Genomic DNA, 18,626 nt, shown 5'->3' on the forward strand with positions numbered 1-18,626 from the left:
CAGACCCTATTTAGTCAGGAGTCTAGTAAACCTCTACTTTCCTGTGCCCCTTGGTCTGCTTCCCCAAATTGTTATGCACCACAATGTAAAATAAAATGTCACCATTATTTACTGTATTATTAATATCCTGAAGAAGAACAAAACAAAACATAAATGATGGCTAAAATACTATATGGTATTGTGACTGCTAAGAGTAAAGGCACTTAAGGGGATCTATGATAACTATGTATAAATATATAAGGGGATCATACAATAAACTTTCTCATACCTTATTCACCAGTAGATACTTCCAGAAGACCCAAAGTCATCCCTTGAGATTAAAAGAAAGCAGGTTCCATCATAAGGTAAATAGGACAGTGAGAGTTCTCGGTTTGAAATGTGTTATATGATTGCCTAGGTTTAATTACCCTCTGAACAATATTGTTTTTTGGTAGGTAGTGTGTTTTATCTACTGCTATGTATGTATATTATATCGGTGATAACTGGAATTGCAAATGTTGAAATACCGATAACTAGTGATGAATTTTGGCCCTTTATTAGTGAATTTTCGCTGCGGTTTCACAAATTTATTTGCCAGCGGGAATTTGCCGCAAATTCGCGCCTAGCGAATAAATTCGCCCATCACTACCGATAACCACACCACAAGCCCTAAAGTCGGGGGTTAAGTTTTGCCTCTTCTTCGGGGCAACTAATCTCCCTGAACTGCCTCCTGCCAGCTAGAGTCTAAATCGCTGACGGGATGGCACTCAGAACGATTCGTTTTCTGAAGTCGTCTGAAGTTTCCTCGAGCACAACTTCTGGAAGATTAGTAGCCCTGAAGAATAGGAGATTTGTCGCTGGTCAACTAATCTCCCTGAATCTGAGCGTGTGCCCTTAAATGCAAATCAGGTAGTAGATATATACATGCAGTGTAAAAATAATATGCAATGAACATTGGTATTTATGTGCACAGTGCTGTACTAAAGAGTGCTGTGATGACAAGCTTGCAGTCTCATTCTGACGCACTAATTCAAATATAAAGTTGCTCGTAAAGTAAAATAAAGGGAAATATTAACTTCTTTTGAGCATTATTTTCTAAGATCCTTAGTAATTTAATTAGATTGGAAATATTGTTTAATTTATTTATTGGAAGACCTTTAGGGACATTTATCACTGCTAATTGCTAATTAGTTGACTGTGTTCGAGTGTACAAAATCCATCACCAAAATCAATATGTTTCTTCCTTATTTCCTTGGCCAATAATCATTTTGGCAATGTCAATCTTTGCAGGTTTTTTATTTCAGAAGCTGTAACTAATGGATAAATTGTTAGCATAGTTAATACTATACACTTTGGCCTTCTGTAAAGTGCAAGAGCATGACATTAACCTGGGCAAAACATAAAGTACTCATCTGGAAACCTCTTTTATGAACCTCAATTATCACCAATTTGACTTTTTTAGAACAAATGGATTTTATTTGCTGGGTAAATTAGCTAGTAGTTACCAGTGTTTCATAAATCAAAATCACTGTGTGCCTGCCACTCTACATCATGCATTACAGTGATAGTCAAAGTAAGATTTAGATTTATTAAAATCAGTTTCTTGACTACCTTAAGGGGAGAAATATATTAATGCTGGTTATATCTGCCAGCCATAGTTTTACCTTTCTGTCTGCAGGAATAGTACCAGCCTTCACAACTGGTAGAAAATGACATTTTAATCACAAGCCCATTACAAACAGCTATGTTATCTCACACTAAGGAGCATATTTAGCAAGGGTCGAATTTCGAATTGAAAAAACTTTGAAATTTGAATTCAAAAAGACCAACCGAGATTAAGTCAAAGTTTTTTTGGGTCAAAGAGGTTTGTTTTCAATTGAATAGGTCCATATGTGGCTGAATTAAAATCGTTCGAATCGAATTAATAGTGCAACCAATTGAATTCAATTCGAAGTTTTCCCCCAAAAAAACTTAGATTTTTCAAAGTCCACCAGTTGACTCCAAATAGGTTCGAGGAGGTCCCTCATAGGCTAAAACAGCAATTTGGCTGGTTTTAGATGTCGAATGGTCGACGTTGAATTTTTAAAGAGACAGCTACTATACAAGAATCACCAATTTTACAGCAAAAGCACCAGAAATCCAAAGCTGTGACATCACAGGCTGATTTAATTCCCCCAGTTTGAGTTTGATAAATATCCAAGAATTAGACATGTGCTCTTTCCTATATTATATAGCATGTTTTATTAGGTAGGAGTATCTGCATTTTAATAATTTTGTTTAGGCTTTCCCAATTCATATTCTATTCTGACTACTACTACTACATTCCATCATTGTTCAGAGGGTAATTAAACCTAGGCAACCATATAACACATTTCAAACCGAGAACTCCAGAAAAAACAAGACTAATTGCAATTTGTTTACTATCTATACCATTCTAAAGGTTAATTTTAATGTGAACTACACCTTTACAGTTTTACCTTTGAAAATGTCACAACAAAGACTCATTTCATCTCCTGAATAATATTTTCTAACTGTTTCCATGTTTAATGTGATCTTATTGAAAATCTTTGACTTATAAAAGATTACGTTTGTTGCAAATAATGAGATGGAAGGCTGGAAGGCCTTTAATAACATTTACGTTTTATATAATGAGAGACTGAGGGGCACATTTACTAAGCTCGAGTGAAGGATTCAAACGAAAAATACTTCAAATTTCGAAGTATTTTTTCGTTCGAATCGAAGGATTTTATCGTTCGATCGAACGCTTTTTACTTCGATCGATCGCAGGACCCTTGATAAATGTGCCCCTTAGACTTATTGATGTATATTATATCTGTAACATGCACAGTTAACATGATCAATATATAAATAAGAAGGACCAAAGGTTCACACACATGAAACATATATATGTATATAACCAGATCAAGTTATTCCCAGAGGGAGGTCTTGTATAATTAGCAATGTAATGAATAGACTAGAGATACCAGGATGGGGAAAGCCATTCCAGTAAAACAGAGATGTGAAACACAGCTATTAAAGTGCAAGAGAGGTAGTGTCCTTAGAGCACTAATGCTGACTAAGAACTTTTAGGCCAAGGGTACACAAAGCTCCGCTGCTCTGGGCCTTCATGGGTTTTTTTCAGGCATTTTCTGCTCTGCTTTGCTACATGTGACTGCACACAAGCAGAAGTGGTTCTGTTTTATGGAGCTGGGGCATACAGCTTCTCTCAGCTTGAAAAAATATGCAGGCTGAAAGCAACTGAGCTCATGCTGTGTGTGCCCTTGGCCTAAGACAAGAAGAATGAGTAAGGAGGCAAATTGTGACTTCCCAGACAAACTAAGATATTAAAGCTTATCACTTCTGTCTCACCTTCTCAGATCTGGATAATTGAGCCCAATATTGAGACCACCACAGTAAAATATTTTGCAGCTGAGAAGAACATAGACTGCTCCCAACAAAGCTTTTGTCCTAAGAAGGGGGCATGCCATGTTCTGGTACAACCTGGGCTGGCATTGCCATTTTTCTTTTCTAAATGGAGACATTCTGTAAACAGGACAAATGCCCATCCTCCTCAACTCATAGTGGTTTTTGATAGTTGGTCTTTTTGTGATTGTTTTCAAGCTGTGTTGAACGAAAGTAAAAAGGTGGGGTTTTCCCACTAAAATGTGCAAATGCTAATTTGTAAAGAACTATGGCCTTAAACTTTGCATGCATACAGAAGATAACCCCAACTAATAAGCAAGTTCTGTTTAAGTTCAGAGTCCAATAATTTCCACGTGTTATAAATATTAAGCAGGTTAACAAATATTAAGTGATGGGCGAATTTGCGCCGTTTCGCTTCGCCAGCATCTCATTTTTGATGCCGGCGCCCGTTTTTGACGCCGGCGCCCGTTTTTGACGCCGGCAAATTTTTGCCGTGAACTTTCGCGGGCGTTTTGCGAATTTATTCACTGGCGGCAAATCGCGCAAATTCGCCGCGAATTCGCACCTGGCGAATAAATTCGCCCATCACTACAAATATTCTACTAAAGTGGATATGTTGTGTTTTTGTGCAGGTATAGATATGAAGTGCATTTGCTGGGTTTCAGTTTTATAGTCTGGCCATGTAAAAAGAGACAATGGTTTCAATTATTTTTTGTTTGATTATGGCCAGTTAAAGCTTGCCACTTCTTTAAGTGTGTTGATTTTGATGATTTTTTTTGCAGATCTACTTATATACACTCAGCTGTATATGTTTTGTAAAGGGTTAGCATGTATTTACCCCGAGAGTTTATGTTTAGCCAGTGACTAATAAATTGCAGTGGTAAAACAATATAATTATATGCATATCAAATGAAAGGCATGTTGAATAATATACAGTGAGATGCACAAGATATAAAAATAAATGCATGGGAGTATTCAATACTTCTCATGAAATAAGGTTTACAATAGTTAATTATTTGTATTCTTGACTAAGACAAATGATAAGAGCATGGATCTGTGGATAAGGTCCATGAGTCTAATCTGCAAGTCCTCTATACACTGGTCATTGGTCTGGGGCTGTCAGATCTATCATATTTTGCCTCCTACTTGTATATTACCAGTTTTTGCAGAAGTCAAAGTAAGGATATTTTCCTTTCTTTTTATATAACTGAAGAGAAAGTGTCCATCTCAGTTATAAAAAAAATGTATTGCAAAGTGTGCTTGTGCCTGTGGAAATCATAAAGAAGTCCCCTTTACTTACCACCACTGGTCTTGCTATATTTTATCAAGTGATTTTTACTTAACATTAATACATTTTGTTTTTAAGATCACATTGTGTTGTTAAGTAGCAGTATTTAGGAGAAACACTTAGTCAATTATATACTTCTGGTGGCCTAAAGACTCTAACCAAGTCTTGGAAACAATGATCAATCAATTTCCCAAAAGTGAAAATAGATTGGATATTTGTTAATGAAAAACTGACCTGTATGACTGGATAGACATACCCAAATTAAGTACGTCTGGAAGGCTTGGGTCTCTTACAGATACAGAGGCACACTCCCTCCCAACTTGCTATCACTTTAAGGTTGATTAGAAGAAAATAACTTTAATTTTTAGCAGCTTAGGTGGTTCTTCACAGTGAGGACAGTGAGGTTGTGGATTGCACTGCCAGGTGATGTTGTGATGGCCGATTCTGTTGGTGATTTTAAGAATGGTTTGATCTCTCTGTTTATTTTTATATAAATTTGTATAAACAATGTACTGATGTACATTTTTTATATATTTACAGCACATTCAAGTGCAAAATATTTTATGTTTGTATGCTTTACCGTATATGTTTCCTTGAAAAACAAGAAAATCCAATAAAAACGTATTTAAACCAAAATCATTGTTGTTTTCAGCATTCAGCCATAATTCTAAGTATTTATAACAGAATATAAGGGGCACATTTACTATGGGTCGAATATCAAGGGTTAATTAACCCTCGATATTCGACCATCGAAGTTAAATCCTTCGACTTCGAATATTGAAGTCGAAGGATTTACCGCAATTCGTTCGATCGTATGATCAAAGGAAAAACGATTAAATCCTTCTAATCGAACCATTCAAAGGATTTTAATTCATCGATCGAACGATTTTTCTTCTATCCCAAATTGCTAGGAAAGCCTATGGGGAACACAGCAGAACAGCACTTGGAATAATTGTAAAGAAAGTTCATTTTTAACCAGCAACATGCCTGCTTTGCACAAGTGCAAATGGGTGTCAAATGAAGTAGAAGGCCTAATGAAAACTCAGCAAGAATACATCTGACATGATCATTTGTAGCACAAAGCTTCTTTAATTTCCAGTGCTTGATATGATGCAAGGCTTGTGTACAGTAATTTCCTGTATTTCTTCAAGTGCAGCTAAATTTTTGCATTTTGTTTTACAGTGGCAAAGCTTAGTCCTACATTGGATCAGCTGGAAGCCAATGGTCACCTTCTTGCTGAACTTAAAGGTGGAAGTGTTTAAAATAGTATAAAGATACTTGCTTCCTTTAGAACATTGCTTTATCCTCCAAAACAGAAAATACTATTTAACATTGTCTCCAATGTCAGATCCTTGATTGAAAGTGTTAAACAATACCATTATACATAGAATCTGCTTGTGCTTTACATGCAGTAGCTACAGTATACTGTAGGGTTTTTTAATGTAATAAAAAAAGTCTTTATTGTATAATTTTGTGTTTCCCAAAAGCATTGTCTGGCTCATTTCACAGTACTCTGTGAAAGTATTTTACTAACGGCCATTTCTGGAGTTGCAGGAGTTAAGGATGCTAACACATTGGTTACCATGGATACCAATCAAATATATTGCAGTTTCCTCAAGCAAAAGCAATTCTTTCCTCAGCTTTATGCTGAAACACACTGTGTAATTTGCAGAGGAAAATCACACCTCGTCATGTATTCAGTGTGCCCTGAAGCATTTATTATTTAGTATAAAATGTCAGGAGAACATATTTATGACTATTAAAAGGAGACATAGATTGCACTTTGTAAGTGTTTTATATTTTTGGCCTTGAAGAAAATACTTTAACATTCTCAATTTCTCTTATATGGATCTTAAAGGTTCAGTATACCCCTTTGTTCAACATGCGTTCAATAAATAGGGCTTGTGCTGAACATACTTTTTACCTTTTTCACCTTTTTTTTGCATCATAACAAAGCTAAAGAGGTCCTTGTGAGATAGATAACTAGATTACCAGTGCACAAGTAATTCTTCTACATAATACACTCCAGCATTCTGAGGCAACAGCGGTCCCTGCTGTCACCAGGCTGATGAACTTTGCAATTCACTTCACCTATTTTTGCTCTGTTTTTTCAGAGGCTAAACCAATTGGCTAAACATTTGCTTTCTACAGTTGGGATTAATGTTATGACATTCTTCACTGGGGCAAAGGCTCTAACACTCTTTACTTGGGCTTGTTCTAAATGCATTTTCCAGAGGCACATGGCAGCAATTTGGTCCTGCATCTAAGACATAAAATCAAGTACACTTCTGTGGGCATGGTCTAGCCTTCCCAAGTTCCTTTTGCCAAGCACAGAAAGCCCCAAGGGTGCCTGGGAAAGAACCCTATAGAAGTGTAGAACCTCCCTGATCACATTGAGTAAGGCTGTAATCACAGTTCTTTCTGTTTTGTACCAACTTTCTAAAATGTTTTTTTTAAAAGTGTTGAACCTTTCTACCAAGGCATCCTTTCCCGCATGAATATATTCCATAAATAGCAACTGCAACAACAGATATTATTTTGCATATTTTACATTGCAGTGGATTACAGTTTCAATTTACTTTATTATCTTTAGTCTATGACATTAAACGCAATAGCACCTTAATGGTCTTTAACCAACTGTTCTGAGAATTTTAGTGGCATCACAAAGGAGACTGGTGATATAGCAGATACAGTTCAAAAGATACAAATGCAGATATGCAAGGAAGGAATAACAGAAAGACCAAAATTCTTACAATTGCATTGCCTTATATCAGGTTACTCATATGGATCAAAATGGTACAGTATATGGATACAATTCCTCCTAATTCAGCATTTTTAGAGAAGGAAAATCAATATAGACAATTTTGCACTTGTGATTTGCAGTGGCTCAGTGGGATAACAGCTTCATATAAAGATTATCAGCATTTTTCTTTATAAGGACACTATTCAAGTTACTGATGGACCATAACATCTTATTAAAGAAAGAATATTGTTTTCTAAAAAGGAAGTCGTGCGAGAACTTCATGGCTACTTAAAGTTTAAATCAAGTGTAATAAAGTCCAACTTACCTGGCCAATTTTGCTTCAAACATCCCAAATTGGGATTGATCCATATTCTAGCTTTATTAATAATTCAGTATGTGCAAGTGCATACATTTTCATAGATAGGGTTCTTTGATCACAAAGTTACTAAGGCCACAACGTTGCTAAGGCATCATTTAATATCTAGGTAAACCCCATATGGGTGTCCTAACTATTTACCTGCATACATGTTTTTTATGGCCTGGCAACAGCTTGATTTTCTGAATTAATTACAGATTATATATTATAGACTAACAGAATATACAGTATTATAGGGATTTTAATCAATATGTGAGACACCAGCCTGGCGCTCCTTTCTTGTAAAAAATGCACCAGCCTTGGGTTCATTCTGCGCCTCATTTTAGTACTTCCAATGGGACACTGCGAAAAGGAGCACTGACCCGGGTAACTGAATAAAATTACTGGGAGTTGCCATTTTGGTACCCCACAGTGATTTATACCTTTATACTGTATATAACTGAATATATACTGGGTTCTAGACTGTAGTGTATATTAAAAATAATTATAATGTGCCCATACAAACATCTATTTCATAAAGATTGCTTCTGAATCAGTTTCACATATCAATTATATATCATTTATATTATATTTATTAAATATTATAGGCATTATGCAATAAAAAACAAAATAAGTTTGCCCAGATGCAGTAACCCATACCTGGTCACATGAGTAAATTCAAACATCTAATTGGTTGCTATGGCTTACTGTACCTGGGCAACTTAGTGCTTATTACATATGCGAGATATGAGGTTTGGTCTATTATATATTTCCAGCCCTTACATTACATTATTGGCTACTTCTGCAGATACTGAAATTGATAATAGAAATTGGTAACTATCCCAATAACTTTACCATCAATAAAAATGCCATGCTCCTCAGCTGTAAGATTAGCAATCCACTACTCCTACACCTTTTGAGTTTTTACGGACTAGTGCCACTTTTGTAGGGTTTTTCTGATTTACGCTGTAGAGAACTTGTGACATTCGGAACTAATCTTTACTCTTTAAAGTATAGGGCTCAGTTATAAGTGCAGTGTGCAAAGTGCCATATTTTATGCTAACAATGCAGCGTTTATTTCTAGAATTCCACATACGATACGAGGTGGTGGTGCATCTGATGTACTTGCAGGTGAAGTATTGAAACACTAACAATTGCAAACATGCTTTAAGACATAGTGGAAGCAATTGCATCATTTGTAGCAACAAGATGAAGCCTGCACCAGATCCTTTAGTGCGCTGCTCACAATTCTTTCAAACTGGTGGGGCACATTGGCACCAAAATGCCTAATTGCAAGGAGTGCATGAGACACAACTGTATTTAATAAATGGTGCTAATTCACATGACAACAGTGGCAACAGTTGCAAAACTACAACTGTTGTTAAAAAATTAGCTCTTATGTGTCCCCAAATATAAAGTAAATATCTATAATGGAAATTCGAAAGCGAAAATACCTCTTGGAGATTCTTGTAGACCTTGAGTAGGTACAGGAACTTACAGTCAGTTCTGGCAGCCCCTGAAAACTTTTGATCATATTTTACTAGGACTAACTCCCAAAAAATTTATATCAAAAGTAGTACTCTGCATTTTTTGTGGTCTTTCGTACTATGAAGGCTGAATGTGCTTGTAGAACTTTAACTTACCATTTATTTTTCTTGTCAAGCCAAGTTGTCCAGTTTTTCCTTGTAACTGAGACCTTGCGTTCCCTTTACCATTGCCCTTTTATTCCTTTTGAGCAATGAAACCAAATCTGCATTGCATAATCTAGATGATAGATGTAAAAAAGAGTTTAATTTCTGGTGTCAGTATTTGAGTCCACAAAAAACATTAGGGGGGTCAATAACGACCCTGGGGGATGCAAGATCCCCCAAGGTTGTATTTCTCTGCACACAGCCCCAGATAAAAGAAAAGTGGGCCTCCTCCTCCTGCCCCTCACTAATATAGTGCTGACTAATGCATTGTAGATGAGCCCTATTATCTGCCCTAGCAGTTTTTGGTTTAGAAAGTGGATATATATGAAACTGCATCAAAATCATTGACAAAATGTTCTGGAAATAGCTGCTATCTTGCAACTTACTAAAATTAAAATCTGTTTATTTAGTGTTGTACCCCATCAAAAAACTCCAGAAGAATCCAGAAGGCTTACAAGCAGTTCAAACTCTTATAAAATTTATGAAAACTTTCCTGAGAAAATTTTAACAGGTTCATACATTAAAGAATACAGATATTCAGCAGAAAGTGTTTAATGCCATTCTGCCCTATGGAGTTGTTAGGAGGGTTGAGCACCACGTCTGATTCTTTTTTTCCTGATGTCTATAGAACAAATTGAGTGTGAAAATATTAAGACCCAAATAATTTCTTTATTGACCATAATGATTGTTAACACTTGATATAAAACAATGGGCATTCATAAATTGCCCCCCACATACATTTACATGGTTGCTCTAGGCAGCTGTACAGGCGCTACCTGCACTAGTGCAGTTGCCAGTAGCAATCAGATTTGAGATCAGCATACTAAAACTTAGCAAATCAAAGCAGAGATCTGATTGTTTGCTATGGTAGCTCCAATGACTTTGTTTCTATAATATATAAAAATTAAATATTTCCCAGTCTCCAAGCATTTTTTAAATATAACACAACAGAATACACTGGTCATGGAATCATTATACTGTACTGTATTTTTGCCTTGCATACATCACATGATACATAATCTGACAATTCACCATATATGGCGCATTAGTATTCATAACTGCATACCAAACAAGTAAGTGCAATGCACATTTTCCGACAGTGCTTCCATGTTGAGAGTCCTTGAACAAAGGTTCTTGTTTAACAGGTGAACAGAAAACAGATTCTCAAGAGGCAAAGCCAAAACAAGAGACTTGAGTTTTCTTAGTTCAGCTACAACCATTTCAGTGCAGAGAGAGAGAGAGGACATCAGACAGTCACTGAAAGGTTTCCAATTGGTTAACTATCTCGCATACCTTGAGGTCCTATGAGAAATGCATAAGAATTCTGCCACAGAGTTGGAAAACAGCCATGGAGAACTAAGTGGAATTTGGTGTGTCTAGGCCAAAATGTAACATTCACTACTGACTTCAATGTCTGAAAGTTCAGTTTCAAAAGTTAATATTCCAGTGGTAGTTGTTTTTCAAAATGAATAGATTTCTCTTCTAGTGTAAAATGAATGATGCTAGAATTTCCATCTTTACCTCAAGAATGATGTTGAACAAAATTAGCAGTTATAGTTAAAGTAAACATATTCACCAGTCTTCCATAGCATATTATGCAATGATTAGGTTGTTTAATAAATGCATACAAGATGGAAGTCTTTGCATAGTTTATTGCTTTCTTGAATCCCACACGACTAATGGGAGACAACAGTGGAACAGGCAAGGAACCCGGACAGAACAGACTTTTTGCTATTACCAGTTGAACCGAACTTGAGTATTAATAACACTTCTGGGGGGCATATACAAACATCTGGCTGTAGTTTATTATTCCATTGAGCAAAATGCTCTCCCGGAAGCTAATGTTAATATTTTGGCCATAGTCAGAGTTTAACCCAACTCTCATATAATTTGCCAAGGCTATGGCCATAAATCTACTGTTAATAGGGCCTTGACCTAAAGCAAGTGCTGGTTTTGCAAAATATCTGCCCTTCAAAGGGTCCACGTTGGCAATTGCCACTGAAATGGAGAAAGCACAGACACAGACTTCCCACCTGCAATTTGCTAGACTGCAAGCAGTAGCAAATGTCATTATAAGATAAGGACACAGACTAGTATGAAGAACAATTTCCATACAACAAAAGAGAATCAGGTTTATTGTTTGAATGTTTTACCAATAAAATCCATTTGCCACACATGCTTATCCTGGACTGATCATTATGCTGCCTGTTAGGCACTGCATCCCTGGTTTATATGTCAAGTTCCTATACTATACAATACTATTTTAATAGGGCGTCTAGTTTAATTGACAAGTTTAGATTATGTTGTTAAGTACCACATTATAAGCTAAAACTTTATTATAAAGAGGGAATTGTGCTGACAAATTTAGTTTTTTTTCAGGGGCTAAACATTAACTTGCCCAACTGGATGGAAACAAAGCCATAGCCTGAACAGCTAAATAAAGATACCTGCCTCTTGCACCTTATAAATTAATTGTATACACAGCATCATTATACTGCTGATAATATCTGCAGGTGACTATAACATACTATATGAGCAGCAGCAATTTGTAGCATTATGTGCTTATTGAAGCCACCAGTACATCTCTATTTTTATAAAAGCTGTATGCAGTAATGCAATATGATGCATGTCTGAAAAGGCACACTAGGGAGAGGTAATAGCTTGGTTCTACCATGGATTTCTGCACATAATGTTTAAGATAATTAGTGCATATCAAACGACTAAAAGCTTTTAGCTAAAATAACTTTTTTATATGCCATAGTAAACCTGGCATTAGCCAGTTTTAGCATTTTTTTCTGTAACATGCACATAAAAACATACTATGCATGATTTGAATGTCCATCTATAGCTTTCCTCTTATAGCTCAGTTTTTTTTTAATTTTGTGAGACTATTGGGTTACATTCTCAATTTTAAATGAATATAAAAATAATAATAAATAATTGTGTGATATATTCTCAACTATATGTGATATATTCTTGGGTCCTGATATTTTACGGCCATAGCATCACAAAACGATTATTTAAAATTCAATAGTAGTTATCTTATTGTCTATAATAAAATATTACCCGTTTTTATTCAATTATTCATAGTGAAAACACCTATTTTCATATAATATTCCAGAATAACCTTAACCACAATTTCCCATGAACAACAACCAAGTGTCTTTGTCAATGTAACTCTTACGTAAAAACAGCAAAAATATTGGGCAGGTGAGCTGTCTGGTATTTTATGGTCCTATGTATGATGATGTGTTAATGCCCTTATTTGCCCCAGAACCTCACCTGTGTGTAAGGACCAAATTCCAGCAGTTACAGACTTATCCAATCTAATTTGAAAATATTTCACAAGACTGGAATGAAAAACATTATAGTGCATTGCCTTAAGAGGAAGCCATTGTGCACAAACTGTAGTAGCAGACTTACTGTACCCTCCCCAGCACTGGCAGACATTCCTGCTGACTGACAATCATCACAATTGTTACATAGCATGTGTTAATAACCCCAAAACTATGCCATTCCCAGACTATTATCTGATCAGGGTTTGTTAAATTCCATTGGCCAAGGACCATGTGGAGACTTGGATATTGTCTGCAATCAATGGGCTTGCAAAATACCCCATGTGATCTTACCATTGGCAAGAACTCCAAATGATTGGTTTATTCCAATGTTGCCCAACACTTGATCGAACAGATTTTTAAAATCTCCCTTTGGCTTTAGTTATGAGCATAAAATGCCTTAGACTGAACAGTGCCCTGTATAAAATATTAACGAAAGTAAAGAAGATTCAGCATGCAGAAAAAGGTTTGTAAACAACCAGTCATTATTTATGGTAAAAAGGATGTTGAACCCAAACACCACGGGTCTGGCTATATTAATTTGCATCTATGCTTTGCTCAAGAAATATCTTTAACTGAAATGTTGGATGACGTCTCTATTCAATAACAAACCACTCCCTGATATTATCCTTACATTTCTACACCGGTACAGAGTTTTGAAGCACAAAAAAGCTTATAGTAGTCTTTGTATAAGATGTATGTTTTGGTTAAGTGGGACAGAAGTGATAAATCTAAATATCTCAATTTAGCACCATCACTTTGAATAAACCCCTACTCCTACTCCTTCTCCTACCAGTTTCCATTAGTAAATCACTGATGAGATACAAATTTTAGGAATCCAAAGCAAAAAAGAACCCTGTCCCTGAATGACAAAATAAACAAGGAATTGTAAAAAAAAAGGAACATAAACTAAACAGGTGGCAGAGAAAACAAAATATTTACAAAGTAATACATGAATATATAAATATATATGCTACTAGCAAGCTGTTTCCTCCTTTGTCTTTGGGAAAGTGCCAGTCCTAGGAATAAAACATATATTTTATGATTCAATAAGGAAAGCTTCCTGTTCTTGAGAAATGATCTGATGTCTAAATTCAAGAAGTGGCATCATAGAGGGCCATTGATATCTGGGAATTGAGGCATTCTTACAAATTTAATTAATCAATGTTCTTCTTGTTTCACCTCTCTTTTTAAATCTATTTAATCTCTTGTATGTTTGGCTGCTCTGGCACAACAAAACTCTATGAAAATTGCTGTGCTGGAGAAATATTAAGAAATTATACATTTTTCACATCTTTTTGGCTGCCTCAGGGCAACATATCTCCTGGGCTAATGCACTGAACCAGCCCAGGGCTTAAATAATTAAGCATGAAGCTTCTCCAATGAGAAGACCCTTAGCATATCCACAGTCTTCCCCCGGCATTTAACAGCTGGACCCACTTCACAGAGCTTTGTGCCTGTCACTTTAAATCAGATCCAGAGAGGAATCTGATATGACTCTAAACCCTCTTTACTGAATCAACTTCTGCTTCCTAAGCATATGTGCTGTATTTTAAACATGGCATGCAAGCACTTGGATTGTTAGTAATATCATGTTAAGCTACCACCATGAAAACATTCAAAACACTGATTCTCTTTATATTGTTTGTTGGATCACCAACTTTACAATTGGCATTTTAAAGAAATGGACAACATATAATAAATCAATTACAAACAGAAATATTTCAAGGTTTCATTAAAAAAATGCTAAATGAAATGGCACAAATTGGTAAGCACTTCAATATAAGATTCTTACTCCATTACATATTTCAGTTCATAAAAGACTTTTCCAGTTAATGACAGTGCCCATCGAACCTTTACTTTATGAGAGGGACACACAGCCCTGAGAATTGTACTTGAACATTGCACAATGAAAATATTTTGGATGTACTCATCAGCTGATAGAAAGAAAGGCAGGCAATCCCACACCGCATGCAAGGTGTCTGCTCCTTCCCTGTATTACAGTATTAATAACTGATTTTGTTCAGCAATATAAAGTGTCTAGAAGATATAAAAAGATAACACACAATTTTTGCTTCTTCCCCAAAACTGACATCTTTCCAACACATAGGGTGTGGAGAGGCTCCATCTAAGGTTTAGGGTTGAGTTTATATTTTTCATCAAAGGGTATGGTTGTCACCACAGTGCTAAGTATGATTAAAAAGCTTGAGCACAATCATTTTGCAGTGTGTGCAGATGTTGTTCCAGGAAGGGTACTGGCCTGATACAAAGGTTAAAAGATAAAAAATAATTGTTAAAATATGTATTGTACCCTGGTTCCATAGAACGAGTATACCTCTTCCAGCTTACAAGTTATTTTGGATGCCATCTATAAAAATACTAGATATCAGTTTCGAAGTGCATGTTTCCAGGTGGAGATTCTTTATGTTGCAGTTACCTCCTATATGGGGTTTACTTTATTTTTAATTAATGGGTATGGCCAATGCCACAGTGCTGACGATGATTAAAAAGCTTGAGCACAATTATTTTATGAAGTGTGCTGATGTTGCTTCAGGCAGGGTACAGCTTGCCTGATGGAGGTTAAAAAGATATTAAGAATTAAAACATTTCATATTGTACCCATTGCCACAAAAGGAGTATACCTCTTCCAGCTCACATGGTATTTGAAAACTTCCTTTGACACAGAGTGTAAATACACTGCCATCTATAGAAATACTAGACACCATCTTGAGATGCACATTTCCAGGTGGAGATTCTCCATTGTGCATTTACCCCCTAGAGGTCAACATGGCCTTTACTTTCCAAGATTTTCCACTGCTGGGGCTCTTGGCAGTCATTTATGGCACGGTAAAGGTCTATTAATGAATTGTACAGAATTCCAAAGGAATTAAAAGTCTGCTTTAAGGCACATGTCTTAATAACTCTTCTAAAATGAATAAATGTTTTTGTTGTTTTTGTTTGTTAGTTCATGAGAGTGAGATATACTTATAATAAGGGTAATTTTTCACCCCCTTCCATGCTGGAGGGGTACGCATCACATTTAATTGCTGACCCCTCCAGCACAGAAGGGGTTAAAGGTTACTGCTCAGCCAATCTTCGAACCAACTCTGGGCTGCAAAATGGAATTGAAATGTCTATTTTGTGTTCCAATTTGCAGCCCAAAGCTTTGTCGTGCCATGTCAGAGCAATTATCTTCAGATTAGCCCTTTTAATTTTTCTCTTCAAGTAATGCTTTGCTTTCATGTTCCTCTTCTTTGGTTTCATTGGGTATGGAGCCATTCTCTATTATTGAGTGACGAAGGAAATCAGATAGAGTAGCCGTGTCTGAAGTAGAGATTGTGTCATCCTCGTCTTCCTTTTTCTCTTCATCAACTGAATATTTTCTAAAGTTCTCATAGATTTTTCGCACATCCTCTGGAAGAGTCTTCTTTAAATCCTTGTTTTTCCTTTTTGTAAGCTTTGAAGAATTGGAGCCAAGCTTGTTAATGATGTTGTCTTCAGAAACCCCTTGCCCGTGTAAGGTAAACTGTTCTGCCTCTTTCAGTCTCAGGTTGTTGGGTCTGTTATTTATGCTGTCCTGGGACGATGCCTTGAAACGCCCTGCCTCCAACTCAGCAAAAACAGAGCGTTTTTCTGGTGACAACATATCAAGGGAGTGTGCCCTCTGGTCCAGGCCAAGTCTTCTGCGCTCCATGCTTCTTATGGTGGCTGCTCTCTGAAGTTTGTCATGGATTTCCACACTGAGACGTCTCCGAGTTTCTCTAATTTCTGCCGTGACATTGGCTTTCCACTCAGCTGCATGTGCTTTTATTTCACCCACCTATTCAAAAGAAAAAGAGAATGGTTACAGTGGATTCACATCTAAAATTTATTTATTTAAACATCAGTGCAACACATCACCGAAAGCAATATCTTTACTCGCAAGGAGGCAATGTATCCCCAACAATCTCCAAGAATTAAAGAATTAAAAATGGATTGAGATTCTTTTAAATGCTGTCAAAGAAGCCTGTTTATTGTCTTTTCCAAGAGTGTACCAATACTTATAGATCCATTGGATTCCTGTTATCTTTAACCTTTCCTGTGCTATACTTATTGGTTTACTTAGGGAATACAGAAAGTAATTTTCCACTGTGGTGCCCTAAGAATTCTTAATTTCCTCCATTAAGCTTCTATAAACTCAACCAGCACTCAAATACAAATAATTATATATAGGCTTATAAATCTGGTGAAAATTCAAAACATTCAGCAGATATTTGAAAGTTACTTTTAAAAGAAGCAGCAGCAATACATAAGAGCAGTATCCAGTGCTGTGCCCAACTAAGAAGACTTGTGTGTGCATGTCTGTGAGTGCACAAAAGTAGAGGAAGGGGACGGCGCCGGGCAGGGAGAAACAGAGGGGACTGGCAGCGCCTGGCAAGGGGAAGGGGACGGCGCCTGGAAGGGGAGTGGACAGCGGAGGGGGGACCAAACCGGAAGGGGAGGGGACATCGAAGGGGGGACAAAACCGGAAGGGGAGAGGGGGGAAGAGCTGGCCTAGGGGCAGCCAGTTTGTAAATACGTGCCTGGAAGTATCAGGAATTGAAAAGTCTTACTGTTAGGGCATTGTGCTAATATCAAACCAAATACACACTAATAATACAGAGCACTGGTGTATTCCTTAGGTACGCATGAAATGTGTCCAGTTCTAGCAATAGAATTCTTGACAGTTGCTGCTTTCCTGCTTTAAACTATCCTTTTTAATGCCATGCTTTTCACAGTTGATGCTTGTTACAGCCAACTTGCAGTAGGGGCTTTAGGTATACTACAAACTTCTATCTTGGCCAACAAGTATTGAAATATAAGATGGTATATACCCTTATGAGCCAGCCTAGTATTAATAGTATTGATAGTCTTACTTAGTGAAGTCAGAAAATATGAATACAGGCACTCTACCAGAATATTCAGGACCTGCCAACTTCTGGATAAGGGATCTTTTCATAATTTGGATCTCATAACTGATATTTGAAAATATTTAAAAATAATTTAAACATTAAAGAAACACAAAATGATTGTTTTGCCTCCAATAAGGAGGAAGTGTATCTCAGCCGGGATCAAGTAAAAGTACTGTTTTATTATGACAGAGAAAAAGGAAATATTTTTTTTAAATTATAATGGAGTCTGTGGGAGATGGCCTTTCTGTAATTCAGAGCTTTTGGCTAATGTATCCCATAACTGTACTGTAAAATATGATATATTAATATATGCCATACTGAAACTTTTTATGTGCACAAAAATTCTGTTATGCACAAGCATTCGGTCATTGTGTAGTGATGTTTATACCTTGGAGAGGGAACTGTCATTCCTGCAGCTAAAATCTGACAAGAATGGGAGTGATTTATTTTGCCTTAGGGAAGAAGTGCAAGAGCAGTAAGACATGCAAAGTATGAGTGCAGAAATGGCCAATTGTGGCAATTTTTTTTGCATGATGCCTTCCCAAATAAATGACTTCTAATGTCTGAGAGAAGCAATATACCCACTACTTTGTATGTGTTTAAAGCAAATTTGGAGACTGGGGATGTACCAGGCACACAAGGGAAAGTTGTGCTCACCACTAATTTTTAAAACCATTAGGCCGGGGTGCAATGAGGCTGTGACCACAAAATACATATAGACACATACAAGAGTCCTCTGCACTCAACCCATTATCAATATATTTAAGACAGAGACATTTTGTGCATACTTCTAATGAAAAATGCCTTACCCCTTTGTAAAATGTATAATGAAGCAATAGAATTCTTAATGAATCAGATGAAAATTGAGCATAGGACTGGCC

General features: G+C 36.5%; 1 protein-coding gene across 2 annotated transcripts in view; it reads right to left on the reverse strand.

The window, feature by feature from the left end:
• Positions 1-10,440: 10,440 nt before the first annotated feature.
• kcnk10.L (potassium channel, two pore domain subfamily K, member 10 L homeolog) overlaps positions 10,441-18,626 on the reverse strand; it is a 55,040-nt gene continuing 46,854 nt past the window's right edge. For both annotated transcript variants that reach the window (XM_041573008.1, XM_018230392.2), the window contains exon 7: positions 10,441-16,634. In XM_041573008.1, coding sequence (XP_041428942.1) covers positions 16,023-16,634 — 612 coding nt within the window. In that variant the 3' untranslated portion in view covers positions 10,441-16,022. The remainder of the gene's footprint in view (positions 16,635-18,626) is intronic.

Source organism: Xenopus laevis, chromosome 8L (genome assembly GCF_017654675.1).
Source record: "Xenopus laevis strain J_2021 chromosome 8L, Xenopus_laevis_v10.1, whole genome shotgun sequence".
NCBI classification, from domain to species: Eukaryota; Metazoa; Chordata; class Amphibia; order Anura; family Pipidae; genus Xenopus; species Xenopus laevis.